At 44.5% G+C, this 15476-nt stretch overlaps 1 protein-coding gene across 2 annotated transcripts in view; it reads right to left on the bottom strand.

Annotated features, from left to right (window-relative positions):
• IGF1R (insulin like growth factor 1 receptor) overlaps positions 1–15476 on the bottom strand; it is a 317863-nt gene that overhangs the window by 53297 nt on the left and 249090 nt on the right. For both annotated transcript variants that reach the window (XM_025391374.1, XM_025391375.1), the window contains exons 4-7: positions 14607–14755; positions 11930–12074; positions 2669–2883; positions 135–261 (exon numbers count right to left, since the gene is read on the bottom strand). In XM_025391374.1, the coding sequence (XP_025247159.1) occupies positions 135–261; positions 2669–2883; positions 11930–12074; positions 14607–14755 (636 nt within the window). The remainder of the gene's footprint in view (positions 1–134; positions 262–2668; positions 2884–11929; positions 12075–14606; positions 14756–15476) is intronic.

Raw genomic sequence — 15476 nt, 5'->3', positions numbered from 1 at the left:
ATGCTTGATGTGGCTCTCCCTGAAGACTCTGCTGACTCCCCATATTGAGCCAACCCACTCAAGGATCAAAAGACTGGCCTCTCCCCATTCGTAGCCCTGTCAACAGAATGGCATCACCCAAAGCAGAAACTCACGCTTCCTTGTAGTAAACGGTGAAGCTGATGAGATCCCTGTAGTCAGGGGGCCGGTACCGGTGCCAGGTTATGATGATGCGATTCTTCCACGTGGTGGTGGAGGTGAAATGCAGGACGTCACTTTCACCTGGGGCACAGAGTACATCCGTGAGTGACAGAGATTCATGTGTCTCTGAAAAGCACCTGTCTTGCTCGGCACTGCTTTCCCCTTCCCCAAAGCTGGTTATATGTGCTGAGTTCCCTGCTGGGCTTCCTAAGTGGTTTTCTCGTTTTCCACTAAGAAATCATACATTTCACTATGCAGAGCTCCAAGGGTTCCATCCTTTGTTTTAGGTCAATCAGTTGCACTGGCTACTTGCCCAGGGACTTGGACATGAACCTGGGTTTCCTAACCTGAAAACAAAGGGCAACTTCAGTGAACAAGGTGAACTTATCTTTCTTCTCCATCCCTAAGATCCTGGCTATGAAAGGGGACCTGGTAGGGTGAGGATGAGCCTTTAGGCTGCCCTGAATCTTCTTAGAGAGACGATGACACTTGTTCTGCAGTTGTGGATATCTGCCTGTTCCTGTACAACCACCAAACACAGGTAAGAGACCACAGGTGTGCCACAGAAAGGAACTTTTGTTGGTCTAAACTTGGTATCAAACTGGAAGGACACAGGAACTCCTGTGAGGCCTCCAGTGAGGGCTGACAAACAACAGGGGGCTGGATTAAGCAATGACAAGAAGATTTCACTTGACCAAGCCTAATGTGCTCTATGGGAAGTGGGCCTGGTTGGCAGGTATGGCAGGGAAGCTGTGCCAAGTCCCTCTCTTATTCCTTGGACCAAATTCAAAGTACGATAAGGACCAGGGAAAGACTGATGACTGCCTACCCTCATGGAGACCCAGAGCTCTCTGATGAGTTGTCCTTTTGCCCCCTTATCTGCCTGAATCCCACTACACACTCAAGAGGTGAAGCAGAGGGACTGAAGACAGTAAAAGAGCTAAGAAGTCTTTAGGGCAAAATGTGCACAACTGAGATCGGAAAATGTCACAGTTCCTGCTGAAGTGTTAGAAAGGAAACCATGATTTTTTTTTTCAAAAGAAAATAAATGGCTACTACATTTATGATCTGACAGGTCAGACTGGCTGACTCTAAGGAGAAAAGCACTCTGAAATGCTCTGATACATCCGATTTTACTACGGTCTGAACAGTGAGCAAGGCAGGGGCTTTGCAGGGACAGAGTGGGCAGGGGGAGGGAGGTGGCACTGGTCCTAAGCCTGCTGTTCAGCCCTAGGTCAGTCAGCATGCTTCCCTCTATGATCCCCCAGAGCAACGAGTATTGCCAGGTAAATCCAGACACCAGGAAAACAAGCCAAAGCCAAACACGTATCAGCTCTGATTTGCCTCCCCGCATGTACGTCTGTGTGCACACACGCACAAATCACCCTTAATCACACAAACTACTTTTTTTTTCTAATACCCTTCCCTTATTAAAAGCCAAAGGTGAAAAGACGATTTACTTTTATAACCCTGTCCAGCCAAAGAGAGCCACACCATTCTCAGCAGCCATATTCTACACATGGTTAGATGAGAAAGGCGCTGCTGTATCTCTGATACGAGACCTTAAGTTTTATAACCAGTACAAGGCTATAATTATATTGTTCTAAATTTAAAAAGCGGTATCAACTCAGGGATGCAGGCTCACTCCATCTTTTTCACGTTGGGGTGGGAGAAACAAGGCGGCCGAGTGTAAGGGACAGGAAACCTGTGGCCCACAGCGGCTGTTCTTAGGGCAGAGCCGCCTCCACCTCACAGGCCTGTGCTTCCCTTCTGTGGGAGCGGGAGGATAGAGCTCACAGGGCTGGAGCACCCTGGCTCTTCCCTGAAAAATAATCGGACAGGGCATGGTGGCTCACACCTGTAATTCCAGCACTGTGGGAGGCTGAGGCAGGTGGATCATTTGAGGTCAGGAGTTTGAGACCAGCCTGGCCAACATGATGAAACCCCGTCTCTACAAAAAAATACAAAAATTAGCTGGGCATGGTGGCGGGTGTCATAATCTCAGCTACCCGGGAGGCTGAGGCATGAGAATCGCTTGAACCAAGGAGGCAGAGGTTACAATGAGCCAAGATCATGCCAGTGCACTCCAGCTTGGGTGACAGAGTGAGACTCCATCTCAAAAAAAAAAAAAGAAGAAAAAGAAAAAGAAAAAGAAAAAGAAATAATCTAACTGTGCACCTGTGTATGAAAGGACATTTAATTGTGCATTCTGTAAGCAGCACTTTAAAGTTTGAGAGAGAACCTATTTATAAGTGTTTCACACACTCACAGAGATGTACAGAATTTGTAAATATGAATACATCACGTATCTGCCCACTACTGATTCTGAAGACATATAAGTAGCAGCAAAACGCTAGTGAAGATGGTCTAGTGGTCCCCCATGTGAAACAAGAAAGGGCCGCAGAGGAAAGTTGCCATCACACATGGGAGGAGGGTCTGCTGTTATCATGATGGTTTGGCCCACGGTGTTTTGGGTGCTGTCACTCACAGGAGGCTCTCTCCCCGTTGTTCCTGGTGTTTATGTCCCCTTTGCTTTGGCGCCCTTTAGTCCCCGTCACCTCCTCCATGCGGTAAATTTCCGAAACACACAATTTGGGATTGAAAGCAAAGTACATTTTCCCTGCTTTGATGGTCAGGTTGCGGTGGTCCCAGTCCCATAGTTGCTGCAAGTTCTGGTTGTCGAGGACGTAGAAGGAGTAATTCCTAGAAGCATAGAAATCAATGTTATGTTATGTTAGAGCACCTGCCCTTGGCCACAGTCTTCTCTAGCCTGCTGGCCACATAACATACGTCCTCTTTGCCACCTGCTCCACAATACATTTCCTTTGCCAATAAGAGATTTAGTTATTAACACTATAGGAGAACAGATAGTTGCTGTTAACAATGGCAACAACATGATTCAAGGACAATGTATCAAAATCGATAAGATGCTAATTAATTTTATGACCTCTATTACCATCAAATAATGCTTCTTGTATCAGAGGATGTTACTAGAATCATTCCCAAGAAATGCCTTTGGTTATTTTTCTCAGCCAAGTATGCACAACGTGCTTGAAAGCAATCCATGAGAGAACAGACATGCTCTGCTACCCAACCGGAACAGCTTACACATTTGCTCTAAAGTCTCCCATTATCCATGGAAGTAAATCCTGCCCATGCCCAATCGGCAGCATGATGGGATAGGAGACAGCATGTGACAGGGAGACAAACTTGTGGGGGGTCAACCCTGGGCCTTCTCCTTCCCTGATTCATCTTTCACTCTGAGAAGCCCCAGTTCCAGTCCCTGGAGGTGTGGGGGAGGAGGAAGAGCCACCAACAGGCAGTGCCCTTGGCCTCTCATCCAGGCAAGAGGACTTGGAATCCAATACAGTGGTTCTCCAAGTTTCGTGTGCACAAAGCTTGTTTGCGAAGTGGCTGGGCCCCACCCCCAGAGCTTCTGATTCAGCTGGGGTGGGCAAAGAATCTGCGTTTATCACAAGTGCCAGGTGGTGCTGACCCCTGCTGTGGTCCCTGGACCACACGTGGAGAACCAGCAATCTAGGAGAGGTTGAGTTTCAGTGAGGTGCTGGAGGACCAAAGCCCACCAAACCAGAAGTGGCTTCTGCCCCAGAGGGTGTACACACAAGTAGCGGATCCAACCAGCACAGGAAGCCGTTCTATCTGGCTACCCAGGTGGCAGGACAAGTCCATCCCCACGGAGGCAAGAAAGCAGACAGCTATGGCTTGGGTCTAGAGAAAGATCCCTGCAGTGGGCCTTTCTCTCTGGCTTCCCCAGGAAGCCAGCGGACAATGCCAGGGCTGACAGTCTGAGTTCTCTGTGCTGATGGGCCTGATCCCCATGGACCATGAATCCTTCCTCTCCTCTTCCTGCTCTGCTTCTTACTAAGTTTAGGAATCAGTGCAGTACTTTGAGTGATTTCTAAGATCCACTCACAGATCTAATGTATAAACACACAAACGAAAAAGGACCCCAGCCCTCCCTACAGAGCCAGCATAGCCAGGTCAGAACAGAACCCCTAAGCCTTCCTCTGCCCTGGAGGCTATGTGCATTGGGGATCTCTCTGCATCTGGTAAGGGTCTTCATTTACACCCAAACCAGGACCTCTAACCAGCTGGTCAATCCTCAGCCTGAGTCTCATTATGGTTACAATGCTGCCAAGCAGCCCTGTGACATTTTCCTGAACATTCACAAACAGAGGTCAGACCAGGAGGGAGTTCAGAGACTGGGACCCAGGACCAGAAATGACTGCACAGCCACATGCAGGTCCCTTAGTGCTATTTGTAGCCCTGTTTACTCACTCGTAGGACAGTAAGGGGAATGCACAGGTGACATCTAAGCTCCCTGTCTACTTTAAGAATGCCCAGAAGGAGTCACAGAGCTGCCATGGACTCCATCCTACAAGCCTGAAGCCCAACCCTTCCCTGAGCACTGGGCTCTCTGTTCACACAAGTGCTGGGGGTGGAGGTGGGAGTCCTGCCAGCACAGGGGTGCAGTGAACACACAAGTGAGTCGAAAGACAGCGCCTCTGACGCTAAGTCAGGCTCCTCACAAGCCCATCTTTAGGCCTCTGGACACATTAGTGGCTACCAAACTGGTAGCAAAAACTTGTGAGTCAACAATTCTTCCCTTTCAGTAAGGGCTCACTCCTGAACACATAGCTATCCTGGAAAAGCCACGTAAGACATTGTCCAAATGATCTCAGATCTGGTCAATGCAACACAAGGCGTGTTTCCCGGGGAGCAGTGCTGGGATATGGCCCAGTTGGCTCTACTGCTGCCGGGGGTAGGCCCCATCCACACCTGCTCTTTCTCACAGCCAGGTTTCAGGTGACACTGCTGGAGGTCAGAAGGGCTCCATGCAGTCATACAACTGAAGGAGGGATGGCGTGAAAATGGATGTGTCCTATCATAAGCCCATTCTTGCTCATGGAGTTTCTCCAGCTCCAAAGGAGACTCTGCAGTGATGCATGCCCAAGTGTGGGGCTGCTTCCAGGTACCTGAGTTAGTGTTACAGGACAAAATATCCCTGCTGGTGAAGAAACCTCTAGGATGCCGGTAAGGACCAATTAATCAGGCCAAACTTCCACCTACACCCAGAACGAGGCCTCTTATAGTAAACTAATTTCACTAGCAGGGAACAGAACCACACCAAAAATACCTTCTGAACAAAACATTCTTCTCCCCATGGGAGGAAGCATAAATTATAAATCAGGAATTTGACAAATGAATGGCAGGCACACTGAAATTCTGTGTATTTGATTAATCACTGTGTAATTGATTAAAAAAGAAAAGCAAGATTATCTTTTTACAGTAAACACAAACATTTTTTACAATCATTGAAGAGGCTGGGAGCCAGGATACCAATATCAATAAAACCCAGGCATTACGGAGCCTGTGGAAGCTAAAGAAAAATAAAAATAAAACCCTTGTCAAAATAATAATCAAGTCATTCATGAGCTGCCTGTCAATACTGTGCTTGTTATTCCAGCCGCAGCTTGGGGCAAGGCTCCCTGCTAAATTCCTTCCATGATTAGGTGAGAATTAAGAGAGGGTAAAAGGCAGCGACCTGTTTGCACATCTTTAAAATATGCATAAAGTTATCATTGTTTCCTAAAGGAAAAGACTACTTAAGTAAATAACTCAGTAAATGTGATTTCCATTGTTTCTAAGCTTACTGCCTTTACCTTCAAAGAATGCTTTTAAAAATTAGGTTTTTTTTTCTCGAGACAGGGTCTCACTCTGTCATCCAGGTTGGAGTGCAGAGGCGCAATGACAGATCACTGCAGCCTCAACCTCGCAGGCGTAGGCTACCCTCCTACCTCAGCCTCTCAAGTAGCTGGTACCATATGTATGCCCCACCATGCTTGGTTAATTTCTCTTTCTTTTTTTTTTTTAAGAGCTGGTATCTCACTATGTTGCCCTGGCTGGTCTCAAACTCCTGGGCTCAAGCAATCCCTTGCCATGGTCTTCCAAAGTGCTGGGATTACAGGTGTGAGCCACCACACCTGACCAGTTATTTATTTTTCTTTAGCTTTCATATGCTCTGTGATATCCAGATTTTATTGATACTGGTATCCTGGTTCTCAGCCTTCTCTATGTTGTAAAAAATGTTTGTTTCTACACTTGGGTAGGCCCTGTCTCCCAATCTGTAGACCACACGGGGTGGCAACAGTTGGTTATCTTCCTGAGGACATCTTTATGTTATCTCTATCGATATTTGAGTGCTGCTTGAAGATAGCCCCAGGTACAGGGTTCAGAGCACTCCATCTGGGAATCCAAAGGTCAGGTCTGAGCCTCATCTCCAGCACTTACTGAGGAACAACTCTGGGCAAAAGATTTATTCAGCTCTCCCAGGCTGGAGTCTCTCAGCTGCAAACTGGGGGTGTCTTCCTTGCTTTTCTGGCCGAGGCCAGCTGGAAGAATTGGGTGGGCTAAACATAAGAGGATACCGTGAGCTTTTAATCACCCCACAAAAGTGCAGGATGACCTGTGCTACTCTCTGAAGTGTAAAAGTCCCCTGGAACAAAGTCTCAGAACAGGAAGGTCCTGTGCCCTGATAAACGGAGCTGAACCTGAGGTCTCCAGCCTACAGAGGTAGGAAGGACAGTTTCCCCATTTCAGTACTTGCTGATATATTGGAAACAATTCTGCAATTATACAACCAATCATTCCAGTTCCTTTCTCAGAGGAGAAAACTGCCGCTTCACGGCTGTCTCTAGAGGGCATCAGAACCCAGGACACAGGCTGTCATCGGCAACAGAGCCATCTGCAACTGATAGAGTAGTTGGCCTTTTTTGCCTTTCTGCAGATGCTCCCACCAATTCATCTGCAAACGGGTTGGTTTATATCATGTCCACCCTCCCGCAAATCCAATATATACATCAACCTTAGGGGTTCAGCAAGGGTGGGAATGTCTATCTAGGTGGAACCAGGCACCATACAGATACTCAGAAAATGTTTCCTCTTTGTTTTGTTAGGTGTTTCTTAAAAATAGCTTTACTTCTGAAGTATAATCTACCTATCAAATATTCACCCATCAGGCCGGGAGCGGTGGCTCACGCCTGTAATCCCAGCATTTTGGGAGGCCGAGGCGGGCGGATCATGAAGTCAGGAGATCGAGACCATCCTAGCCAACATGGTGAAACCCCATCTCCACTAAAAATACAAAAAATTAGCTGGGCATGGTGGTGGGCGCCTGTAGTCCCAGCTACTTGGAAGGCTGAGGCAGGAGAATGGCGTGAACCCAGGAGGTGGAGCTTGCAGTGAGCCAAGATAGCGCCACTGCACTTCAACCTGGGCAACACAGTGAGACTCCGTTTCAAAAAAAAAAGAGAAAAAAAAATTCACCCATCATTCCATGAGCTTCAGTAAATTTACACAACTGTCCACTACTCAGTTTCAGAACATTTCCATCACCCGAGAGTTCCCTCATTCCCATTGGTGGTCAATCTCCACCTCTTCCCTGCAGCCATCCCTGGTCTGCTTTCTGTCTCTATAGTTTTGCCTTTTCTGCAAATGACATACTAATGAGTCATACAATATGTAGCCTTCTGTGTCTGGATTTTTCCTTTTCACTTATCCTAATGTTTTAGAGGTTCACCCATGTCGTAACACGCGTCATACTTCACGTCTTTTTATTGTTGAGTAGTCAGTTGTCCTTTGTGCCACATTTTATTTATCCATTTATCTTTTTATCCATTCATCTGTTGATGAACATCTGACTGGTTTCCAGTGGGTCTTTTTCTTTAGCCTGGGGGTCAGGGGAGTCCCAGGAGGCTATTATGAGTAATACTGCTACCAAAATTCATACACAAGTCTTGTGTGGGCATGTTTTCATTTCTCTTGGGTGGATCCTGGAATTGCTGGGTCACAGGGTTGAGTGTATATTTTCCAAAAGTCCCAGGGAAATGTTAAAGAGCGGCCATGTTTCAGCCTTAGAGCTCCAAGAAGGTATTACAAAGCACTGTGTGTTGCAAAGTCAAGTGGTAGGAACAAAAGCATAGAAATGCCTATCTGCGAATGTTAATTCTTTTAACTCACCACCCTCCATCTACTTTTTCCTTCTTCTTTTCAAGGCAACAATCCTTGGTAGCACCAAAGAACGTGAAATTTTAACTCCTTAGTTACCTGATGCCATCAGGAAACAAGGTTGTCCAAACAAGGGGATTTTCCAGACAGTGAAAATATTCTCTTATTTAAGAGCTTAAAAATTAACTATTTTATAAAAATCGTGTACATGTGGATTACAAAACCTGTTTCCTTTGTAAACAGCAGAGCGGCCTTGATTTTCTTAATGTCTAAGGTCATTACTCTAGAAATACACCCTAGTGGTGTCCTTGAGGAAACCATGACTATGGCTTTTGTCACTCGGTTGCAAAATCAGCTCACCCTGAGTGTGATATAGAAGTCAACAGGCTCTGAGTGAGGAATAAGAGCTCTGCTCTACGTAAAATGCTTGAATTCTCTGTTCTGGATGGCTCAGGAGACTTTTTGAGAGGGATCTCAGTGACATTTTGGAAAGTCAAGGTTGTCAGAGATGAAGGATCTCTGTATCTCGAATTGTTCTGTTCTCCATCAAAAACAAAAGGCTACAAAACTTTCATCCTATTGAACCAAATGGAAACATTTATGTTATCACTGACTGTAAAAGAAGTTCAAGAAGGCTGGGCGTGGTGGCTCAAGCCTGTAATCCCAGTACTTTGGGAGGCCGAGGCGGGTGGATCACAAGGTCAGGAGTTCGAGAACAGCCTGACCAACATGGTGAAAGCCCGTCTCTACTAAAAGTACAAAAATAAGCCAGGCGTGGTAGTGCATGCCAGTAATTCCAGCTACTCAGGAGGCTGAGGCAGGAGAATTGCTTGAACCCAGGAAGCAGAGGTGCAGTGAGCCGAGACAGTGCCACTACACTCTAGCCTAGGCAACAGAGCAAGATTTCATCTCAAAAAAAAAAGAAAAAAGAAAAAAGAAAAAGTTTAAGAAAATAGTGTGACACGTGTAACATGGATGAACCTCTAAAACATTAGGCAGCAGTGTGAGGGGAAAATACTTAGGAAAAAAACCGTCAAAGTGCTTTGTGATATGCACATGGAAAGAAATGAAGGGATAAAGCACTGGTTTCCAATCTTTGCTCCCTGCTGAAGTGCCTAGGGATCTTTAGACAAGCACTGATTCCTGGATCCTGATCCCAAACACTCCTATTGAATTGGGGTGGGGGTGCAACTTGGACATCAGGATTTCTCAACCCCACCCCCGACCCCACCCCCAGTGATTCCATAATGTGTAGCAAAGTTTGAGAAACACTGGGATAAAAGTTATCTTGGCTTAAACCAAAAGCATATCGAAATAAAAATTTCAGCTCTGCTAACACTCTTCTATTCAAAAGCCTTGAATATGTTCCATGGTCTACCTAAATTATAATCCTTTATACCTGGGTGCAAAACATCTTACGTAACTCTAGTACCACCCACCTCTCCAGCGTTAGTTGCCCAACAGGCCCCAGGATGCCCCAACTTGTTGCCTTTGCTCCTGCCACCCTACCTCGAATTGCCTTTCTTCACTTCAATCCTCTGCTTTCCTCAAGTTTTTCCCGAACGCCTTCAAGGCCCATCTCAAATGCCACCTCGTCAGAAGCCTGTCTGATCTTCTCAGGTATCTGGCTCTTCTCCATGCCTAGGGCACATTTCTCTCTTTCCCTTGTAACACTGTGCGAGTTCTGCTTTGCACTGCTGATGTTTATCTGTCTATCATATCCTGTCCTTCTCTTTCTCGCTCTGACTCTTCCCTTCTTGCAGAAGAAGTGAGGGCAGCCAGTGAAGGGGCCAGACCTGACTCTGTCCCTGAGTCTAAGGAGAAATGAACAGCTGAGGTGTTGCTAGTGGTCTCAACACCTGAAGCAAACAGAGCTCTTGGGGAGCTCATCATCGTGAGGACGGGCTATACCTTTGTGGTCATGTGCCAGGAAGACAGGGTGAGAGAGAAGAGCTCCCATCGAGAGGTGAAAGATTCTTAAGAGCCCTAGCTCAAAAGAGAGCCTCTTAGAAGCAGCACACAGGAATGAAAGGCTGGAGCCGGCATCCTTGTTGCTGCAGGGCTACTGGGGAGCAGCAGCAGCAGGGAAAACCCAGGGCCCACTTGCCCTCCCCTGCATCTAAAATGGTAAGAGCAGGCCAGGGGCCCAGGCTTACCTGGGAAGCCTCGCAAACACCTGAGCATGTATCCTTAAAAGATTTTGCTGATACTTCAGGTTTTATGCAAGTTTCAGATAATGAGAAAGACATCATAAATATTCTTGCAAATAAAAATCAGGCTTTAATTTCTAGCTACATTTAAGTGCACAATACTTAGTTAACACTCCATGAAAAGGTTAATTTCCTAATAGAAATTAAACTCTCCTCTCAGCATTCACCTTTATGTCTATCATTTGCTTAGTCTAGGGAAAAAAAAAAGGTGTATCGTTAAGCAACAGGAAAATCTGACAGCTACTAATCTGCTAAAGAAAAAAGAGCTCACAAATATCCAGGATTCCAGAAACACAAACCTACTTAGAAAAAAAAAAAGGCGGATAAAAAATTCATTTTAAAATTTAATACAATGAACAATGATCATCACCTTAAATTGGTAGGACCTCAGCTTGCCAGGTAAGTGACTGAGGAGTCTGGGGCTGGGTGCAGTGGCAGCCTCCTTCGATTTGCAATGAGAAAGAAGTTTTTCAAGGATTGGTGTTCCCAGTGGGGAGGACACTGTGCTTTTCAAGGATGGAATGAAGAGCTGCCCGCTCTCGTTAGCTCTATCAGATGATGGAATTTTAAGAATTTAAGACTGACCAAGAGTTAGTCTGAGAAAAACAGGGAGGCTGTAAAGAAACCCTTATGCAGTAACTTTATCCAGTTGGGGCAGATAAATCAGCAAGGACAACCTTTCCCATGACCTTCTCGCCTCTTTTTTTCCTAAATTATTTTCCCAAATTCTCTTTAGAAGGAATTCACTCCTTAATTGATAACTCCTTTTATTTTGAAGCATTTGCTTAAAGCCAGGCAACAGTCATACTTAAAAGGGAGGGTTTAAAGAGAAAAGTACACATGCAAAGGTACACATAGGCTGACGGCTGGAAAGCAATTGTGCATGCAATAAGCACCAGCTTTTATCCTCCAGTGAAAAGCCCATGATTATTTTAAAACCCCTATCACAAAGCACGTCTGTGCCAAGGCAAAAATTCTATCAATAGTGCAAATCCTGTAAACTAATCAATAAAAACAATCTTGTGAATCTGGATTTCTTTATAACAAAATGAACTGCCCATGCTCCTCTGCTGCTCTCACTTCCAATATCGTAAGAGATGGAGTAGTTGTGCATAGTAGAGTACAGCATCCTGAGGCAGATGAGGGTTGTGCGAATGATTTCACAGGGAGGTGAGCACTCCAGATCAACTGGCTGTCAGTCTTGGCAGAAAAGCCCCAAGAACACCAAGTCTGCTCCAATTCTGCCGTCTCACTGGTCACAGTCAGACATGCAACCCTTGACTGACGAGGCAAAATCGAGTAAGGGGGAAAACATCTGTTTTCCAAAACAGCAAGAACGGAGAATCATGACTCTACCCAACACCTACTCGAGCAGCACAGGCAATACTGCGGCTTCTTCCTTTCTTCTATTTAACAAGGCAGGGAGGGCTCTTACCTCAGCAACAGTTTTACAAGTATGCTGCTTATTTTGTAATAGGAGAACATCAGCTCATGAAATTTGGGGCACTTACCCTTCTAGCTGCTCCTCTCCTAAGATGAGGCGAAGGTTTTTTAGGAAGGACAAGGAGACCAAGGCATGGGAATGGCGGATCTTCACGTAGCCCGTCACCACCTCGATGAGCCCCATGAAGTTCTCCAGTTCTGAAGCAATATTATCTACATTGAAAGGGGATCGTGTCACTGTGTGCTCACTTGGTGTAAGGGTGACATACTTGGATTCTTACAAACACAAGTGAGAACAATTCAATGGCAGGTGCCCCCTGAGATGCTCAGGCTCCCAGCACAGGACTGGCCATTCCCGGACAAAAGCACGCTTCCCTGGCTTGACTCTCAACAACCACTCCTGGAATGAGGCCTCCCAGGCAGGGGAAGGCAAGTTTCTAAGAGGTTGGGGGTACTGCAGCTCTCAAGCTGATCATAAATACCAGACTGGCAATTAGCTAAGGCTGACAAATGTAGGGAACGTCTTTTAATATGCTCTGTCAACAGACAGTATGGCCTCCACAGTACAAGGGCATGACTAAATCAATAACATTTTCTCCATCTCATTCAGAACTGCCTTTGCTGCCTTTCTAATTCCTAAGATACAGGAATCTATATTTAAAGGTTCCATTTTACTAAGACTAGAAGAAAATATACCAAAATGTTAACAATGGCTATCTATGAGGGATTTTTAAAAATTCATTTCTGCATTGCTAAGTTTTCTATAATATTTACGTATTGCTTTTGGAACTAGAAAATAGTTGGAAAAATAGTTGCTAATACAGATGTACAAACATAATATGCAAACAACAGGTTTCCTTTCATCTTGTTTAGTCTACCCTTTCCCCTAGTAAATAAAAACCAATTTTCAGTTCAACTAACGCTAAAATTTTAATAAAGACCATAATGAACTGGGTGTGGTTCAATTAATGGGATTTTACTGTGTATAATTTATGAAGACATATTTAATAAAAGGCTCTATTTTGCTTTGAGTTGATACAAATAAAATAAGGGTACTAAAGGATAAAGCCCTACATCTAATTTAACAGCTTTCCAAGAAAAATTAAAGGGAAATTTAAGTTGAAAAGATGAGAGCTTGTGTGCAGTTGATGTTTTAAGGAAGAGATCCTGAATTTTAAATGTGGGGCAGGAAGCATGCCTTAGTCAAGATCAGGAAATTTCCCCTATAATGAGATGTCCCATCATCCTAAATCCAATCTATTTCCTGCAATGGACATAAACCGGAAGACACACTTCATCATCATGCATAAATATGCACCAATTCCTTCGTAAAATGATACTTCTCCATGGATTTAATTCACAGATTGAAATTTTATCTTCAGAGGAAGATAAAAAAGTTTAGGCACTCAAAAGGTATGTTCTAGGGATAAGCAAATTAAAAGTAAATGAGAAAATGCAGACACAGCCAAAAGAATTAAACTTCAGAAGTACCATGAGAGCAGGGAAGCCCTAGTTGTGGGGAACAGAGTTACCTTCATCATGGAGGACTGAGAGTGGGTATACTGTGAACAACAGCAAGGGATATCAACAAAGTCAGAAGAAATAAGCAAAAACTTGTTTCTGTCCTTTCTAAACCTTAAGAAAACAGTTTATTCATTTAACAAATATTAAGGAAAAGCAAATTCTCAAAATACATTATTTTTCCTCTCAAACTGTAAAAAAAAAAATTTTTTATAAAAGGATTTCCCCAAAAAATTCCTTTCAACTTGAAAGTCTTTTTACAGTATTTATTCTAGCTTATAAAACTATCAGTACCTTGAACAAGTGGTCCCAGTAGCAGAGAATTTAAGGCACCATTACTAGAAGCCCTTGGCAATGAAAAAATCACAAGTGAAAAGATTTTTTAAATTATCCAGGCATGGTAGGGTGTGCCTGTAGTCCCAGCAACGTGGGAGGCTGAGTAGAAGGATTGTTTGAGACCAGGAGTTCCAGGTTACAGTGAGCTATGATTGTGCCATTGCACTCCAGCCTGGGTGACACAGTGAGACTCTGTCTCAAAACAAAACAAAGAAACAAACACACAAAAAAACAAAGAAGTGAAGAGATCGCAGGCTAAGTCAGTGGGAAATCCTTTGCACAAATCCAACTTAGAAGCAACTTACCAGGAATGCCATCTACTGCAAATATAGGTCATTGTACCGAGGTGAGACTGAAACTTTACGTACACAATGACACATACTTGTATCCTTTTGTCTCTCACAAGTAAATTTGGCAATCTAGCATTCTTTTGGACTTCATAAAAGTTTAACGTGATATCACTAAACTTCCCTTTGCTCAGTCTTCTCAGTAAATTCAAGTAACGATCACTCTTTAGACTTGAAAGATGTGTGGATTTGGCTACAGCTGGAGTCTGCTGAGTCACACCTCTGATCCAATGGTCTCTTCTGGGGTTTGTATGTGTCAGGGCTTGCCTCTCCTATGCAAGATGTGACTAACAAAAAGATGAGCGATGACCCTCTTTACAGGAATAAATGATGTGCCAATGGCTAAAAAACAGATTGCCTTTCAATCTGTTTTTTATCTTTCAGGGAAACTCAAAGAAGAGACGTCATGCATGAGGCTTACACACCATGTTGTTTATCTAAGCCCATATTTTAGTGGTGACTCAGGGACAGGAGCATGAAAAGCATCAACAAAAGAAAACCATGAGATCTAGCCATTTTTTCAGTGGGATGAAATACTTACTCCCCCGTCGGATGTTAATGAGCAAATTGCCCTTGAAGATGGTGCATCCTTGGAGCATCTGAGCAGAAGTAACAGAATCAATGGTCTTTGTTTTCTTTTCTTCCTCACAGACCTTGGGGCAAGGACCTTCACAAGGGATGCAGTACATGCTGTTGAAGAAAAAAAAAAAAATCAAAAACACAGATAATTGAGTCTGTCTTCTTGCATTAAAAAAGTCATAAGGATATGCTTTTTATTGTTATTACAGCATGCATTAGAAAAAGCAACTGTTTTGAAGTGTTCGTGTGGTCACATGGTATATCATTCCCAAGCCCACCCAAGATAAGCCACTCACATTGCAACCAAAAGGAGAAAGAGCCTACAAAGGAAGAGCGTGTTGCTTGCTTCCAGACAAAATACATGATGCATCCTCAAGGCATTTGTGTATCATAGCCTGTTGACTGATGAGCCAGCTGGTTCCATGTGGGAGAGATAGTGTTGCAGAAAGGAAGCTCTGGGGGTATTCTGGAGGAACACAGAGCTGCTTTCTGATATTGTGACCCTGGCCTGTGTACCTGGAGGAGTAGCTAGGAGAGAAGACAGAGACAGCAAAGGGACTGTAGTGTCTCTGCCTAACAGTAGTCCAGCTCCTGCAGTCAGTGTCTCAGGGAAGCCCAGTGACGGATGCCAAAAGGCATGTGGTACAGCGCAGATCCATTATTTTCTTGCTAAAGCACAACTGAAATTATTTCTTGACAGTGTTTTGCAGAAACTTGTAAACTGATCCAAATGTTGTTTTCGCTGCATACACAATAAAAGCAAGGGGTTTCCATTACGTTGTAATGAGCTCTTATTTCAAATGCTATCCTGAACATGGCACAAACCACCAAG

The sequence above is a fragment of the Theropithecus gelada genome, chromosome 7b, assembly GCF_003255815.1.
Source record: "Theropithecus gelada isolate Dixy chromosome 7b, Tgel_1.0, whole genome shotgun sequence".
NCBI classification, from domain to species: Eukaryota; Metazoa; Chordata; class Mammalia; order Primates; family Cercopithecidae; genus Theropithecus; species Theropithecus gelada.
This window is presented reverse-complemented; position numbering and strand designations above follow the sequence as displayed.